At 38.4% G+C, this 19,507-nt stretch overlaps 1 protein-coding gene across 2 annotated transcripts in view; it reads left to right on the top strand.

Moving 5' to 3' along the window:
* The window catches only part of APBA1 (amyloid beta precursor protein binding family A member 1), a 108,974-nt gene that overhangs the window by 35,691 nt on the left and 53,776 nt on the right, over positions 1–19,507 (top strand). For both annotated transcript variants that reach the window (XM_075210976.1, XM_075210974.1), the window contains exon 2: positions 17,043–18,247. In XM_075210976.1, the coding sequence (XP_075067077.1) occupies positions 17,087–18,247 (1,161 nt within the window). In that variant the 5' untranslated portion in view covers positions 17,043–17,086. The remainder of the gene's footprint in view (positions 1–17,042; positions 18,248–19,507) is intronic.

The raw sequence follows: 19,507 nt of genomic DNA, 5'->3' as shown, positions 1-19,507 counted from the left end.
ACTTCTACAATTGTAGAATGCAGGCGTTATGCGATCAGATCATGGCTGTGTGTTTGGGGATGACTTTGTGATGTTTCCTGTAGAAAATGTTTGTGCAGTTAATGTATCATTCATTAGAAGCACACAATGCAATTGCTGTATTTGACAGCACTATAAAGCATAAATGTGCTGCAGCCTATTTTAATTAAGGTTAAATTTTATTGACTGTAGTAAAGTATGAATCTAAACAAACTACACAAAAATTCTTACATAAAAACGTGTTACTAACATATAGTAAAACACTTGACAGTATTTTGTTATGAATCTATTTTAATATATTTTTATAACCGAATAATTAAATTTCTCATACGCCAGAGAAATTAGATGAGCATGCAATCAGTGCTTTGTGAGCCCTGGCCGCAAGTCCTTGCTACGCTATATTTGTTCTGCTTCTGTATTCTGCACACAACATTCAATTTGAAGGCTCATATAGTGATCATAACACTGAACCCCTAGGGTATCATTGATTGGATCCAATGAAGGCTGAGCCCAAAGGAGACAGCACAACTAAACATGTTATCAACATCAGCAAGTGTCAAGGTGCACGTGTGTGTGTGTGTGTATATATATATATATATTTTGCAACATCCGGTGCTGTGCTGAACAGGTTTACCCTATGCTGCTTGAGGCTCATTTTGACAGTGATGTATTTCTGTCAAATGGACAGGTGTGGAATGTGTTGCGCACAAAGAAACCCATTTGCGTGTTCATTGAGTTGCATATGACTTATGATACGTATTATTCAAAATAAACATGTAAGTGCATCCACATGATCATAAGTTTCAAGCGCATCACGATATGCTTAAAGTTTAATTCTCAAGACACCATCCATTATCATCATCATCATCAACTTGATGATCTTCAGTGGGGTCTTATTTTCTTTTTCTTATATTTATTTAATTTATTTTATTTTGAAAGGTTTAAATCAGGGGTGTCCAACCTTTTAGCTTCCCTGGGCCACATTGGAAGACGACGAGTTGGTTTGGGCCGCACATAAAATACACTAACACTAACGATAGCTGATCATCCCAAAAAACCATAGAAAACATAGTTAACATATTAAACTTACTTGGAAGTGAAGTTAGTAAGAGTTAGGAAACCTGTTGCAGAATCATGATTAAAGCAGTAGTCCCATTACCAGCTACAATTTTACTTACCTGCATCTGCCCCTTAGTGGGGTTCGGGGAATTAAATGCCAAAAACTTTTTTTTCCTCTCTTTCTGCACCCATGAATCATTTTTTTTATTGACCAGTTTGAAATGGTCACCGATATAGGTAGCATCAGGAGGACTAATAGAAATCTACAGAGATTTAAAGATAGGGTGGCGGGAAAAATGGGTCATGGAGCAGCCTCCGACGAGGGTAACAGTGGGTGATATTTTCACCCTACTCAGCACTGCACATTTAAAATGGTTTAAAATATTAAAAATACAATAATCTCTTCATATTTATATTAGATACATACAGAGAACACAGCTAGTTCATAATTTCTTGGTGGAGAAAGACCAAATTCAGAGTAACAACAATAAGATACTGTATAATCTTTCACTGCTGCTGATAGTTCGCGCGGGTGACTCCTCTGTACTGCGCTACGCAATGGGTGTCTGGTGTGATAATGTCACCTCTGACACTCACTGCGAGCGCCACACGGAGGAGGAGACCAGGGAGGGAGCCGGAGCGCCAGCTGACATGTCCGCAAGGTAAGTATTTTCTTTTTTTTTTTTTTTTTCTGCAGGATTTTTTTTTCAGCGCTGCCCCCTTGCCACAACCAAAACTCCTGCTGGGCCACATTTACAGGCATGCTGGGCCGTGTGTGGACAACCATGATTTAAATGGTCATCCAAGGCTCAGTGCTGGAAGACTGATGAGCATCCCCAGCATGAATTTAGATGTGTAATAGATTAATATATAATGATGTCAGGGAGTACTTATTTTTAATAAATACTTTTTAAATGGTGTTTTGTGGGTTATTTTTCTTTGTTTTTTAAAACTGTATTTTTTTTAGAGTGACCAGCTCAGCCTGGTTGCTGATTTTAATGAAAGCGAAATGAGTGACAAAGATTGCCCTGACCCTTTAAAAAAATCAAAGTGAAGCTGCATTTCAAAAATAAGCCCATGCTCGGTATATCTCGTATTATGCATGGTACCAGCTGCATGGCAATAAGACCGCACTCTGTATATCCCATATTATATATAGTACCAGATATATGGCAATAAGACACGCACTCAGTATATCCCATATTATATATAGTGCCAGATGCATGGCAATGTATATGCCCATATATGTATTCAAAACAAAAAGACAGCTGTTGTCAGCGCTTATCCTTAACACTACATATCTGTGTGTATCTATCAAAATGAAAACGAGGTATTAGTTCATATTTTTATCAAAACATTTAAGCCTGCATCCCAGCATCAAGAGTACCTCATTGTATCCAAGGCCTACACTGACCTATAGGCTTTTCTTTTTCTCTCAGTTGTTTCCCACTTCCTAGTGAAGTGGGCAGGACGGGGTGGTCCTCAGTGACGCAGTTTGCCCCTTCACTTGCCTCTTGACCTCCAGTTCATGATCAGGGAGATTGTTAATGTAGGCAATTATGATATGCATAAGTGTGGCTATATCCAGCTCTATGTACAGCGTAATTGCATTAACACGCAATTACCAGCAGGGCTGGTTGTACTTTTTGGGGTGGGGTACTCGGCTTAAAGATGTGCTTAAAGTGTAGTATACATTTTTAACAGTTTAAGCATATCTTACTGAAATGTATGCAATCTTAAGTATATTACATATATTACATATATTGTGTCATTTTAATGGACATAATTTATGCCTACACTTTTGGTGTAAATTATGTCTTTCTCTGCATAGGCCCCACCTCAGAACTGGGATCTTCCACTAAACTATTAATTTACTTGTCCTTTTCTGCGTTCTCTCTACTTCCAGGACTTGATAGAAAATAAATACATTGAATCAATTTCGGTGTGCCTGTCAATGTTTTCTTTGTTTTCACTATTGGATTGTAAATATATTTGTAAGCTTCTGGATTTGGCAACCAATTTATTGTGCTGGTGAGTGATTTTTATAAATAATTTAGTGGTCCACCGTTAATTATTTTTGAGGAATTGTTATGCACTTAATTACCCTAGGCACTTGGTAAGAGAATATATTTTTGTTAGTAGCGCTGTATTTTGTGCCTAATTTTCAAAAAGTCTGTTTGTTTAATTAGTAACGAAGTTTTAATTTTTGAGACATTAATATGATCTAATTTTTTTTTCAATTGTATTCTTTTTGACAGTATTTCATTTGTTTAGCCCAGTGGTTCCCAAACTGTGCACCGCAGCTCCCTGGGATGCCACGGTGATCTCACAGAGATGACGCAGCGAGGGCATATAGTAACAGAGGCGGGAGATTACTTGGTAATGATTTCGGCTTGGGGATGCCTTGGAAAAAATTATGGAGACCCTAAAGGTGCCTCAAACTGAGAACGTTTTGGATCCAATGGTTTAGTCTTTAAGTGCACTGTGCGGAGGCAATCATTGTAATTCAACTCCCTAGACACTGGTAAAAGCTTTATTTGTTTTGGATATCTACAAGACATATTCATGTTGGGCCTAGCCTGAGTCATTTGATATCTCTTGGAATCAGCTACATAGCATATCAGGCTCAGCTGTTCCCATTAATTGGTTCTTTGCCACGAAAGTTCAGTATGCACAAGATAAATGTGTATATATTTTTATATTATTACCCACTTTTTTTTATTTATACTCCCACCGTCACACACCTATAGGTCTAACCTCCTGTAGCCTTTTTATGATCATGTAACTAGGCCTCATTTATTTCTAGACATACATCAATTTTTGTGGTGTAAATATATGCATATGCTTACTGGGTATACGTACAAAAATTTGTCCTTTATATAGATTGTGCATATCTGCAAGTCCCTTATGGGCAAGTGTAAGTTGAGTGCACATGGGCGTGCTACTCCCCCTGGAGATGCACCTAATCCAGTGTGGGCTAACCTGTGACACTCCAGGTGTTTGTGAAACTACAAGTCCCAGCATGTTTTGCCAGTATATAGCAGCTTATTGCTGGAAGGGAATGCTGGGACTTGTAGTTTCACAAATACCTGGAGTGTCACAGGTTAGCCAACACTGACCTAATCAGACTTGAACACATCCCAGATACTCTTCTTAGGAGGTGACTCTTTACAGGTACTGGAGGCCCGATGTAAGGATACATGATGATGATGACACCTGCTGCTTCTTATTGGTTGCTTGCATATTGACTCCTCCAGTGGATAATACTTATTTCCTTAGCTCCGTGGCTATATTAGCTCAAGTTGCGGCAGTTTATTTGGTTCGCTTATTTGTCATTCCCATTTGGACTACTGCAGGAAAGAAAATTCCCATTAGATGTTAAAGGACAGATGTAGGGTTAGGACAGATGTAGGGTTTTTTATTTCATAACCTTTATATTGACATTAGACATTTTCATTTGTTAATAACACTGTCATGACACTATTCTCTTGTGTATATGACACTTCATTGCCTAAAACTGTTTATAGACAATATAATGTAACTTTTACATTTACTACTTCCATGTTGAAGCTGCACCTCTAAGCTAACCTGAGCTAAAGTATACAAATACTGCTGTGGTGTGAGTTGGGCCTATGGTGCCATTCAGTCCACTCAACACACACACATTTTTGTGACAGAATTTTTATGCGTTCATTCAGGGCCCAAAATGCATCTAACTCTAAATGAGGCCCATAAACGGTAGCTAGGTGGAGAACAGCTGGGGAGGGAATTACTTTGTATTTTATACTTAGAAGAAAGGGATGGGTTACTGGTGACTAACATCTAGTACTAGCAGGAGCACCACTTCTCCTCTAAATTGTGAATGTTTTGTTTTTTTGTCCTCCAGAAATAAGACCGTTTATTGTATGTACCATTATAACCATGCCTTACAGCAATAATATATTGCATTGACGAGACCCACGTTTGCCCCTGTTTTGTTCTTTTATTGTATGATTTTCCTAGTATATGAAGCTTTTTCATTTAAAGTCCTATTGTTTCACTTATTTGGTAAAAACTTCCATTCAGAAAGGTATTGTTGGTTGTTTTGCTTTGTAAAATGTTAAAAGCACGCACCCACACTACAAAATACGCTGTTACTGCTTTCAGCCTAACCTCCTCCTATTGGAGACATCAACCTGAGTGGAACCTGATTTTTTTGTTTGTTTATGTTTCCCATTCAATGACCCATACGTTCAGTAGAAAACTTCCATACACAGACAGAAACACAATGTATAAATGCTGAGGCTAATTTTAGTATAAATTTAATATGAATGCAGAAGCTAATGCATGGGCTTCCGCCCTAGTAATTCTGTATGTGTGTTGCCTTAAAAGCTTGTACAGCTAAGCTGTTTTTTCTTCTTCTGTGCTCTATTGTATCGTGCTCTGCATTGAATAAACTAATGCATTTAACTCTTTATGGGGATTTTTATATAAAACAGGGCAATTAGGAAAAAATGCTGTTCACTACTGCACCTCTGCATAAAGGTTCATTGGGGTAGGACTCAGATTCTAATACTATGCTTAACACAATGCTTCATCATCAACATTTAGTTATATAGCGCCAGCAAATTCCGTAGCGCTTAACATTTGGGAACAAACATTAATAAGACGATACTGGGTAATACATACAGACAGAGAGGTAAGAGAACCCTGCTCGCAAGCTTGCAATCTATGGGCTTAGTGCTACAGTAATATCAGCGAACAGCTTTGAGGGCATGCAGGGGTTCATTTATTTTGTCTTTTTTTTTTTTCAGCTAGAATTCAGTAAAAACACTAATTAGGGCTTATAACTGGGAGTTGTGCAAGATTAATAATGTAAAGCTTAATATCCTCACATTGGTACCTGCTGATGATGTACTGGCACTGGACATGGATAATGCACTCATCTACAATTATCTGGTTATCCTTCACATTATTCTAACATCTAAAACCAGCAATAGGATATTACATTTTAAGTAGAAGTTTAAATTAATTTTAAATGTCAGTTATGTTAATTTGTAATGTTGTCACAGTTCAGCATCAATGCAAGTATTAGGGGCATATTCAATTGGCCGCATTAATGTCAAAAGTAACGGGGCTTGCGCACAATTACCGTTATTATGGTAATAGTGCACGTAATTACTGTTATTACGGTACCTTTAACGCCGGCTTCATGCTTGCAGCTCAGGGAGCAGCGAGCTAAAATCCGGATTAGAATTACTGTAATAACGGTATTACTTTTAACGCTGCGTTACTTTTGCGTGAAACGTGGCTAATTGAATATGCCCCTTAGTGTTAATAGATGAACAGTAGCTTAACATCATTGATATTTGCACAGGTCAATAATGGTCAGATATGAACCATAAAAGTAAAAATGCAAAGTTCAGTGTTAATCTGACATTCCCTTGCAGTTCTGTACACCTACTTGTCCACCAAGGTGCAGACATGGGCTTTGGAAATACCCCCTGTAAATTCAATCTGTGTCTACTTCTGTGGATTGGTGTATGCTCTGGAAAATATTCATGGTGGAAACTGTAAAGATGTCACATAAAGGTCTAGCCAACTACCATTTTTGGTTCCCCCCTCATTAATTTAGAACCTTTCCATTGCTCTCCTATAATTTTGCTTGGTGGTCTAGAATGAGGGGACATTGGGAATTATTAAATGTGTCGCTTCTCTCAAAGCAGGAAATGCCCCAGTAAATGTGCTCTTAAATGAGAGGTTGTCTCCTTTAAATAATCCCACCCCATGAAATTAATTTTTTTCTTTTTTTCTTCCGTAATAATCTAGGTCCAGTTAAAACTACTGTATAAGACTTAAAAGACACCTAACTCTGAACTGGTGCAAAATTCATGTCCTTTTTCTGAGTTGAAATGAACATGTACCGCTCCTCACTGAAAAGAATGCTCCTAAAATCCAGATGTCTTCCCGTAAAACTGAGTGCAATTGCACGCAATAGGAGTGCGTTGTCACAAAAGAGCATTTGCTCTGTGGTTTTAAGTGTGTGGTTCGTACATTATATATAGTGTCTTAATGGCAACTCATGCAGGTGTAAAAAGACATAATTCTACAGTGATTTAATCAGCAAGCTATTGCCGACCCCTCTGCCTGCTAGGTTAGTGAAACACCTTATTTGGCAAGCAGCCACTTAGGAGTGATAGAAAGCATAGTGAGCTTATTTAGGTAAGTATAAACACTACAGTTATTTCAGGTGTATTATTCGGCTTATCAGGGGTGTAGCACAGAATTGTTAGGCCCCATATCAAAATTTGGTCCATCCTCTGCAGAGGGTACTGCTCATTTGAACATGTGTGGGGGGTGGGTTCTGGGACTGAATGCTCAGAAGAGATCGGGAGCCTCCGTAGCAGAAGGATCAGCATTGCTGAGACCCGCCCCCACTATGTTTGTTTGATACAAATATACCGCCACATTTGTATTACGAAGACAAGAGGAAGGTACTGGTCTTCCATTGTGGTTTGTACATTAAAACCAAAAGACCACACTGGGGTGGTCTTTTGATTTGTTTGCAATTAACAGTAAATATATTTTAGTTTGTTTTTGTTTTTTAATTTATTCATAAAACAACTATAGAGTGTAACAAAGAGAAGGAAACAAATATCCTACATTTGAAACCGTCGGAAAAACATGCTGTTTTTTTTTTAAAGTTTTAATCCTTTAACTGTTTTGGTTTGTGTTTTTGTAATGTATTAATGACAATTAACTTTACATTGCAAAACACTTTAATTCGGAGACTAAGGTTGGGTAAGGGACTGGCGTAATATTTAAATATAATTTAATATATTTTGGATATTGTGCTCCACGTTGCAGAAACGGTTGTCAGAAGAAGACCTAAACATTCTGGAAATAGATACCATACCGGTAATAATTTACTGTATAAAAGTATATCCCAAAGTAATGTGACGTAATAATGAGTGCTTAATTTGTATATTACAATTTAGAACTCAAAAACATGACACATGCTGGGAATTAATCTTTAAGCATTAAAGAACATGGGACCAAAAGAGGTGCCAGATCTGTGTGTTTGTAAAAGGGTATCTATTTTGCCCCTAAAGCGGGTGCTATTTCCCTCTGTTATCAGGAGGATCAATGATGAGGCAAATATAATGTTAATGCTAATATAGTAATGACCATTTAATAACTACCTTCATTATCACTCACAAAGGGTGAGTTTACACCCAGTTCTTGGAAAAGATAATTTTATTTCAATGTCTGCTCTATTTGCTCTGATTACCACAGTATAATACAGGGGATAATGATAATCATATCAAGAAGGGATTTCCACAAAGTCTCATTTAAGCTAATATGTATTCTTGTCAACAATAGGTATTGCCAGTAACAGTCTTTACACGTACAATAACAGTGTAGAAAGCATAGTCAATTTTACATAAAATACAATACATTGCCGATTTCAGATGGTTTACCTATGTGTAAATGTGCCTGTCCTGTCTGTTATTAAATAAACCTGGTAGTGCTATATGGCTATAATATGTATGTATATCAGATTTCAGTGTGTGTGTATGTATATGTTAATTGCAAGTGGGGGTCTGCAAGAAGGAGGATTGACCAGAACGCATGACTCTGAACAAAGCACATGACTCACACACTCCACTCAATTTATCCAGCACTAAACTACACGTGCAGAACTTGGTACAATACTCCTTCATCTCAACTATTTCACTTTCTCATCTTCTGTTTATCAATCTGTCCAATCTAAGTCCTGAGCTAAGCTATAACTGTTTGTGCAAAACTTTACACTGAACAATCAAATCACTTTCTGCAAAACTTTCCCAAAACAACCATTCTAATCTTCCCAGTCAGAACCTTTCCAAGTCACTTTCTAAGTACACTAACAATATGACTTGCTATGCATTTACACTAACAATATCACATACATCATGTTACAACATTTACAGTTCCTATTTATTAAGGATGAGCGGGCTCGGATTCCGCTAATCCGAGCCCACCCAAGCAGTGCGGATCCGACGGGATCCGAGCACTGTTCGGGTACTTCCGCCCGGCAAAAAGATCCGAAACGAGGCTATGACATCCAAGTCTCGCGTCGGATCTCGCGAGACTCGGATGTCATAAATACTCATCTTGCAGCCACCATCTTTATTTCGCCTGACATCAGGGAAGAGGGAGGTTGTAGGGCAGTGGAGCTCCTGCGTGATCAGTCCAGTGGTGCTTTATGCTTGTGTCTAGTGCTCTGTCCTTGCTGAGTCCAGTGGTGCTTTATGCTTGTGTCTAGTGCTCTGTCCTTGCTGAGTCCAGTGGTGCTTTATGCTTGTGTCTAGTGCTCTGTCCTTGCTGAGTCCAGTGGTGCTTTATGCTTGTGTCTAGTGCTCTGTCCTTGCTGAGTCCAGTGGTGCTTTGGCTAGTGTCTGCCCTGTCCTTGCTGAGTCCAGTGGTGCTTTAGTCCTGTGCTTTGTTGTGCTAAGTCCATTGTAATTTTATAATTCTTAAAAACTCCTAAAAAAATTATACAAAAAAAAATATTAAAAAATAATTTAAAAAGTATAAAAAAATTCTAGCGCAATATATTATTGCAGTCCTGAAATATTAGTACTGCAATACCTACGTTCACTGTTCTTGCAGTACTGCAATCTATATTACTACGTTCACTGTTTCAGCAGTCCCAAAAAATAGGAACTGCAATTTATATTACTACGTTCACTGTTTCTGCAGTCCAAAAAATAGGAACTGCAATCTATATTTATACGTTCACTGTTTCTGCAGTCCCAAAGTATGTGTGGTTTAGGGGTACGCTCTCTTGTGCTGCATATAATGGAGTATAAAAATTTGAAGGATAAAGTAGGGAAAGATCAAGACCCACTTCCTCCTAATGCTGAAGCTGCTGCCACTAGTCATGACATAGACTATGAAATGCCATCAACGTCGTCTGCCAAGGGCGATGCCCAATCTCCTAGTAGAGGGCATGTAAAATCCAAAAAGCCAAAGTTCACTACAATTAGTGAAAAAAGAAAATTCAAATCATCTGAGGAGAAACGTAAACTTGCCAATATGCCATTTACGACATCGAGTGGCAAGGAACGGCTTAGGACCTGGCCCGTGTTCATGACTAGTGGTTCAGCTTCACCCAAGGATCTAAGCCCTCCTCCTCCCCACCCCTCTAAAAAAAAAGCTCAGTTTTCCTAAAAGACCCGCTGGCGGGGATGCTGAGAACATCTGGTCCGGACTGAAGGACCTGCCAAAAAGCCAGTTTGGAAGCCCCTGTACAAACTGGCTCTATTTTACCTGAGTTGTCCCCCCTCCAGTGTGTACTCTGAAAGAGTTTCTAGTGCAGCGGGGAACCTGGTCAGTGAGCGGCGAAGGAGGTTGCTTCCGCAAAACGTTGAGAAAATGATGTTCATAAAAATTAATTATCAATTCCTCAATCAAGGACAGCACTGCCCTCCAGAGACTACAGAGGGACCTGTGGTTGTGGAGTCCAGCGGGGACGAATTGATAATGTGTGAGGATGAGGAAGTACACACTGAAGGGGGCGAGAAATCTGAGGATGAGGACGACATCTTGCCTCAGTTGAGCCAGTTTAGTTTGTACAGGGAGAGATGAATAGCTTTTTTTGTGTGGGGGCCTAAACAAACCAATCATTTCAGCCACAGTAGTTTGGTAGGCCCTGTTGCTGAAATGATTGGTTTGTTAAAGTGTGCATGTCCTATTTTAACAACATAAGGGTAGGTGGGAGGGCCCAAGGACAATTCCATCTTGCAACTCTTTTTTTTGGCATTATGTGCTCTTTGGGGCCTAGTTTTTCAAACTGCCATTCTGTCTGCCACTGCAGTGTCACTCCTATATAGTCATCCTATGGCAAAGCGGATAACTGCAGCCGTAACAGCTATGTTAGTGTTAGACATGCCTCCGGTGTCCGCCTACTTTGCAGTGGAATTTAGACGGTTGATGGCGGTATTGTGTCCCCGGTACCAAATCCCGTCGAGATTCCCCTTCAATAGGCAGTGCAGAAATATTAGTATCAGATATTAAACTACGTTCACTGTTCCTGCAGTGCAGAAATATTAGTATCAGATATTAAACTACGTTCACTGTTCCTGCTACATCAAAAAAGCATGAACCTGCCCTGCCATGAACTAAAACAAGAGGTAGTGACGCGCTTGAACTCCACCCTCTATATGCTGCAGAGGATGGAGGAGCAGCAAAAAGGCCATTCAAGCCTACACAGCCACCTACGATGGGCCACGTGTTTGTGCCGCCGACTTGTGTCGCTTTGCTTAGACATCCAGCTACCTCGGTGCAACCTTTTGGACTAAAAACAATATTGTGAGGTGTTCACAATAGACTGGAAATTAGTGTAAATGAATGTTATTGAGCTTAATAATAGTGTAGGAGTGAAAACAAACCCAAAATATGGATTTTAGCTGTTTTTATGCTTTTTTAAAAGAAAAAAAAACATCGGAACCAAAACCTTTCGTGGGGTGTTTTGGCAAAACAAAACAGAACCCAAAACACCAAAAGTGGCCGGTGCACACCCTTACTATTTATGCAACATAAGCAGTCTAATACCATACATATCATTGAATGGAATGGTCTTTGAGTGCAGATAGTATGGAGTTTGTGTTTGCAAAAGTTAGATTGTATAAGACATATATAGTGTTTAAACTTCACATACTTGTTATCTTGCCCAGGTACCACCTAAACCATTCCTCCATGTTGCCTTAAACTGCAGCTCCTATGCATATATTCCATAAATACTTGTTTATCCATGGAGTCTCCAAAACATATGTGTCTCTCTCTATGTCCAGCAAGAGCAAAGACAAACGTGATTTTCCCAGTTGACCCCCAATTGTGGGCGGAGTCTCAGTACAAGAATACCGTTAGAGATGCTAATTACCTGAGGCTTGACCTAAACCGCTCCAATTTCTACACCAGAAATCAGGTTTTTGAAGAGGAGTGGGAGGTGCAGCTTTGTTGTTTCTATCGAGATCTGTCATGCCTCGTACCCAGATATGCGCTATTGCCACGCCTTTAATACTGTGCATGTACAATCTGTGTCTAAACACATCATGTAACTGCACTACTGCACACGTGTCAGTCAGCGCATGCGCAGTCTGTGTTTAAAGACGTGCCAATTCACACTGCACCACAATGACATCACCGCTGGTGGCATGTGTCCTGCACAGTTTTCGTGCATTCCAGCACAAATTAAGCCCCGACGAGAAGTAAGTTGAAATTAAGAGACAAGCAGACTTTTTGGGTACCATTAAGATATTTACCCATAAAGATCTGTAGTACAAAAACAAAGAATAACTAAACGAAAATGGGGAACATGGGAGTCTAAGTACTAAAGAGAGACTTACACTTGTACGGTTCTTGTGTTTCTAAACTGCCTCACTTTTTTTTTGTTTTATAAAGATTTCTTTGTTAACTGATTTAATTACATCCCAAATATGTGTCTTGGTCCTAAATCCAATACAGTCAGTTATTCTCTTTGTGAATCTTGTACATGATATTGTATATTTCTTTGTATAGAAATGTGCCAATGTGTGTTATCTCTAGATATTGTAAAATGTGCATTGGTTTAGACAATACTGTGTTTTTTGCAGGTATTTATATTGTCCTGCAAAATTTAACTTGCAGGCGCCAGACTTTCAGTTTTATTAAAATACTAGCAACACGGCATAACAGTGTCATTGCACCAGTCTTCAAGGGCACCGTTCTGTTTCTTAAAATCATTCTTAATTTAAAAAGACTTCAGATGCAAAATCTACTTTCACCAACTGATTTGCTTTCAAATGAATCTATTACAATTCTGCCCATACAAATTCTTCCGCTGAAAATATAATACAACTTTTATGACAGATTCACCATAAACCAGTGGTTTATTCCAGGCACGATTACTTCAGCTCCCATTGCATTAGATTATTAATAGTGATGTCTCTTTCTTGTCATTGGTATCTTTTATACTACTACTGACAGTACTGTGTGCTGGTTTTAATCTAGCACAATATACAACTAACAAACATGAAACAGACGGTGTTTAAATCTGATATACAGTTATATATCTACTGGCACACTGCCTAATATTTCACTGCAACTCTAAATGGAGCTTTATGGTGCATACACTGCTCTACTTGGAGCAAGGGATGTGTCAGCTGTAAGTAAGTAATCTCTATATATGTACTTTGTTTATTTAAATCGACGGGTCTTTGTCAAAAATTTCCACTTATCATTCGCTTTTGTGCGCTTGAAAGCAAAATATGCCCATTTTAAGTAGGTTTTATAGTCAACATAAACTATGGTTTACTACCACTTGCAGGGAATATAAAGACTCTCGATAGCATTCAGTTCAGAACGAGGCCATTCAAGGCCAGTCACATTTTGTACTTGAGCCGCGGTAACTTTGGTTCCCAATAGATTTTATGTTTTGGGTAAACATGGAAATTGAAACGACAGACACACTGGCTTGTTATAGACACTATGCACATATACCCACAAGCATGTCATTTGCTAAATGAGCTTTAGTGCTGGATAAAACTGCCATCCAGTTTGTAGACACTAAAATAAAGTTCTATGGGAAACTGATTCCAGTACGGCAAGAAAGGGAGATGTAGAGAATGTATGTTGTAGATTCTGAGGCTGGAAAGGGAAAATGTATTAAATGACATATGTGTAACCCTGTCACTGTGTGTGGTATTGGGATGGTGCATGGATAGGTAATGTACCTCTGCACCTGGCTTTCATCTCTGCCCTGGCTAGCTCTTGGGTGTGGGCATAAGTGACCAGAGGGTCCTGGCACATGGTGTTAGTCTAGTATCCATCCTCTAAAGACATTGTCCTATCTTAATCAGAATACATCTAGAGTTGTTTAATATATGTACTGATTTAAATTGTCTGTTGTAAAAGCTTTCAGTATTTATTATTTGATGAAACTAAATAATTAGCTATCTGTTTTCCATTTGAGCAGCCATGTTTGAGAATTTTTGCCCTCAAACAGAGCAGTAAAGTGATCCTAAGGTGGCTCATATTAAATATTTTCTGTTGTTGACCATACACATTTAACACTGCTTTACCACCTAATCGTTAAATGTTATTAACCTGATCTTTCCCCTCTCCGGCAGCCATTTTTCCCATGGCTGTGTGATGTTGTAAAGGCAGGGTGTGAGAGGGAGGACCAATCAGAAGCCTCGGTCAAATCAATTGCGCAGGCATTTTAAAGGGGTAAACAAAAATGGTTTGCCATTTCTATATTACAGAAATGTAAGAGCCCTGGTATAAGAATGACTAAGTAACATTTAACAATTAGGTGGTATTGCGGCTTTAAGAAATACTGTAAAACTATTGCCTTGTACTGAAGTTTTTTATATATATTTTTTATAGTTCTTTTTCAATTTCCATTTTGAACATTTCAACAAAATAAATATAGTGAACAAAAAACCCCAGAGTTCCTTGAGTCACTTTTTAATGTCTCCAGCAGCAAGGCCATCTATATTTTATGGGCCTGCACGCTGCTATCCGATTCTGCCATGGGAATCAATCAGCTATGTGAGTGCCCCTTCTGGACTTGTAAATCATGCTGCTAGTGCAAATCTGGCAGTCCGTCATTATACTGTACTGAGCTGCCTTAATAATAGAGCTAAGCAGTTTGGTGCCAAATTAGATTTATGCGGTTACGTTTAATATCGTGTTCCACTGCTGACATTATACTATACATTCCATGTGGTTGAATAAGATTACCTTTTTTGCTTTCATACTATAAAAAAAAAAAAAATTTCATAGCAAGTGCAAAAAAAAATATCTACAGTCAATCTTAGTACACAGGTGCAATATTATTCGTCATTGCATTCTATAATCAATCCTTTGCTCTTTTATTCTTTATTTTTTAAAACCTGCTAATGTTGACAAAATGGCACAGTGCGTACATCCACTCCCCCTGAATGGCGAAAGCTTCCATAACAGGTAGTGCTAGTGTAATTGGCAATCAAAAATAAAGAAGATTTATATTTAATTACTATTTATATTAACAAAATCCACAGAGGGGGACTTGACATTTAAGAGAACAGCGACTCTTTATGTCACATGGGCTTTATTGTTTTGGGGGTTTTTTTGGGAGAGGGGTGGAGGTGGCATTGTTTGATGTACACAAAAAGTCTATCCAGATATAAAATGGTCAAACACTAATCAAACCAAATGAGCAGCAATTAACACAATGCTGTTATCTATGGCAATATTCACTTTTTTTCTTTTGTTCAAAACAAGCCTTTTCAAAGCAACACACGTCCATTTGCGTTATAAATGGATGTTAAAAGACAAGTACAAAATCATATAAATGCATGTTTAAAATGTGTATTAACTATGAATGTATAATGAAACGCATCAAACTCACCATGGAACAAATATAATTCAAAACACCGCACCACAGGTTAGAAAGATTGAAAAAAGCAAATATACATGGTTTCACTTGGTACAATGACTTTTAGTTTTACATCCATTTACATGCATTTTACGTGCGTAAAAAAACACATTTCTATGCAGACTTTTAGAGCAAATTACTGTGTAGCAGAAGCAAAACTTTCTTTTTTTTAAAATCCTTGTACTCTATAAAAAGGTCGTTATCTACGTTTCCCATCTACAGTAAATTTTCAGACCGTAAAATTAGGTTAATATTCCGTAAGAAAAGAGGGCAGCAAAAACCATTAACACCTCGTGTATTTCCACAGGCAGTGTGTGTCTGCATGTAGGTGACATTAGAAAGTATGTCGTACTATTATTAGGTTTGTGTAATAGGGTCCATATTTGTATTTTAGAATTTTTACATTTTGTTTCTGAAAAAAATATAAAGTAAAACACCCAGAAATGAAATCAATGCATTTGTGAGTTGTATGAAACGTTTATGGGTTTTATTTTGGAATAATTAAGTGTTTTCGGCAGTCATCCTATGGTTTGAAACTGTATGGAGCTTTGTGTGTAACAATTATGTTTGTGTTTTGCAGTGTCTAGAGAGCTCTGTAATGGAATGGTGTGTGTGAGCAAATAGAAAACAAGGGGGAGGATTTGCCTGAAAACTCAGGGAGTGAATGCTGCTTTTAGTGGATTTCTTATGCTTTAGGGCATTTACTTGAAATGTAGACAGGCTCAGAAATGCAGGAAAGCTACGGGAAGCTTGTTGCAGAAAAAATCTAATTTCACTCTAATTGATTTTAGCAAAGTACTTAGCTGTGTAACAGCGAACATAGGTGTCTGTCCTAGCTCTTTAGAGTTGAAATAATTCAACTATTATGCCCTTGCCCAGTTTCTCTACTTATATTATGGACCTAGTCTATGCAACAATTTAGACTTAACTGGGTGGTAGGACATTTATTATGTTGCTGTTGGCTTATTAAGCATAATTAATGTCTATGGGCCTGATTAATTAAGGACATTTCTTACTTAAGTCTCCTGGACAAAAAAAACATGTCAAAATGAACGGGGTGAAAACTAGTTTTCTATTTTGCACATAAGTTAAATACTGTCTATTTTTTCATGAAGCACACAAATATCAACTTTTAAATTTCAGTGTACAAATAAGCTATCAAGTATTATTTATGTGCTACATGAAAAACAGTCAGTATTTAACTTATGTGCAAGATAGAAAACTAGTTTTCACCCCGTTCATTTTGACATGGTGTTGTCCAGGAGACTTAAGTAAGAAATTTATTGCCTAAGTTCCTTAATGAATCAGGCCTATGTCCTTTTTTTTTTCCCCTCTTGTTTTGCAGACTTTGTTTAATGAGATAGAGATATATATATAGATATAGATATATATATATATAATATATATATATATATCTCGACAAACAATATTTTAACACCCGTATGCAGTAAACTTTTTTATTTTCTATTCTATTTTCAACAACTACTTAGCAAATGAGCTTCCGTAATACCTGTCTTATACATTTGTTTTTCTCTTTCAGCCAAGATGTTAATACAGTAAGGATCCTACAATCGGAAACTTGCCATGAACCACTTAGACGGATCGCAGGAGGTGGAGGCGAGTGATGAGCCTGGCAATGCAGACATCAATGAGTCTGTGGAAGCTGATCTTGAACTTCCAGAAGTGGAGGAAGAACAAAATCCCTATGCCTCTCCCAACTTACGGCATACAGCTGAAGAGCAGGAGGGACAGTCCGGGCAAGAGGAAGAAGGGACACTGGCCAGATCTGCTAGTACAGAGAGTGGATTTCACAACCACACAGATACAGCGGAGGGGGATGTAATTGCAGGCCAAGTAGATGGCTATGATATGGACAGAGCTCAGGAAAATGAGGATGAGAATGCATATGCTATTCAATATAGACCAGAGTCTGAGGAATACACTGAGAATGCAGAGGCTGAGCACGGTGAGGTGCTGCATAACAGAACTCTGCCCAATCACTTACATTTTCATGGTTTGGATCCAGAGGAAGCCATAAATGCTGCATACTCTGGTTATGTCTACACTCACCGATTATTTCATAGGGGAGAAGATGAGCAATATGCAGAACCTTATGCAGACTATGGGTTGCAGGAGCATGTTTATGAGGAAATTGGAGACACTCCTGACTTAGACATTAGGGAGGGCCTGCGCCTTTATGAACAGGAAAGAGAAGAAGCTGACAATTATCGTAAAGAAGCTCTGGGGGCTCGTCTCCACCATTATGATGAGCGGTCTGATGGAGAGTCTGACAGTCCTGAGAAAGAGGCAGAATTTGCACCATATCCAAGGATGGACAGCTATGAGCAAGAAGAAGACATTGATCAGATTGTGGCTGAAGTCAAACAGAGCATGAGTTCCCAAAGCTTGGACAAGGCAGCAGAGGATATGCCGGAAGCTGAACAAAGCTTAGATCTCGCTGACCCTTCCAAGGTTCGTGGAGAAGGTCATATAAGTAATGGAAGCCTCTCTTCTGCCTCCAAGACTGCTGCTAATGCAGGAGAGATAGTGCAAAGGTATAGTAAGGAGAAGCGGGATGCCATCTCTCTGGCTATCAAAGACATTAAAGAGGCTATAGAGGAAGTAAAAACAAGGACAGTTCGTTCCCCATACACTCCTGATGAGCCAAAAGAGCCTATTTGGGTGATGAGGCAGGATATCAGCCCAACCAAGGACTGTGATGACCAAAGGCCACTAGATGGAGATGTAAGTATGTCTAGTGCCTTTACTCTCTCTGATAATGAATAATGTAAACTGTTCTTCCTGACTATAGACACAGTTCTTTGAAACTGTCAAGTAGGAATGTTGCAAATAACTCCATATATTTCTAACCAAAAATATTTTATATAATTCCTATACAATAAGAACTTTATTTAGCAGACAAATACATTGTATTTGTAATAAAAAAGCAACAGAAAACAAAGTGATGATTTAAAAAAAATATGACCAACGTATGTACAGTATGAATACACATCAGCGTAAAATTCTTATAAAATATTGATGTAATGTGGCATTGTGGAAATGTGTAGTACCATGCCCTGAATTGCTTATATTCTAAATGGTATATTGGTAAAACATGTTGATGTATTTGCAAGGTTTATATTTCTGCTAAAAATGCATATAAAATCATCAGTTGATGCTGCAGATTCAGTGTGAAATGTCAACCAAGAAGTGGACCTTTCTTTGAAACTTAAAGGAGACAATGGATCTTGTCGAACCTTCAGTGACAGAGCATTTGATAGGTAGGGAGAGAACAGAGTAATGGTCTTCAGATGGAGGAGATCAGTAATGATGAAAGGTGAAGATAGGAGACAGCTGTGAGAAGAGCAGAAAAGCTGCTTGGTTTACAACTTACTATAAGTTAGTGAAGAATTAATATAACAATAGTCAATAAAACAACAAATAATAGATAATTATTGCATCAGCGTTTTCCATGTGTCATATGGGAGGGAGCAAGATGGAAGTCTGAGACCAGACAGAATATTTAAGTTGTCGATACAAACCAGAATTAATACATTGATATTATAGTGCATTAATGATCATGAAATCACCATGAGCAACATAATTTTAATGTGCTTCGGAGTACCTCCAGAACGCACACTGCAGCGTTGTAACATCACAGAATTGTCCTTGCATAATGCTGATGTGATGTTCGGGTTCCGTAATAACCGAACATTTGTGTAACTTTTCATTGCGATGAATTGACTCCCCCCCCCCCCCCCCCCCTAAGATTATTAATATGTGAAATAGGAATGAGAGATTGAGCATCGTGACACCTAGACAGCAAACTTTGTAGATGTGATGGGAATTTTTTCAATAGACTATTATTTTCAAATATATTTAAGGGCAGATTCAATTCAGAGCCAGGTGACGTAGTGTGTCTCTGGAACAGTCCATGGAGTCCCTTGTGGCCCATAGAGGTGCACAGACAAATGAATGGAGATTTCTTCATGTAATAGCTGGCAC

Source organism: Mixophyes fleayi, chromosome 1, assembly GCF_038048845.1.
Source record: "Mixophyes fleayi isolate aMixFle1 chromosome 1, aMixFle1.hap1, whole genome shotgun sequence".
Classification (NCBI taxonomy): domain Eukaryota; kingdom Metazoa; phylum Chordata; class Amphibia; order Anura; family Limnodynastidae; genus Mixophyes; species Mixophyes fleayi.
This window is presented reverse-complemented; position numbering and strand designations above follow the sequence as displayed.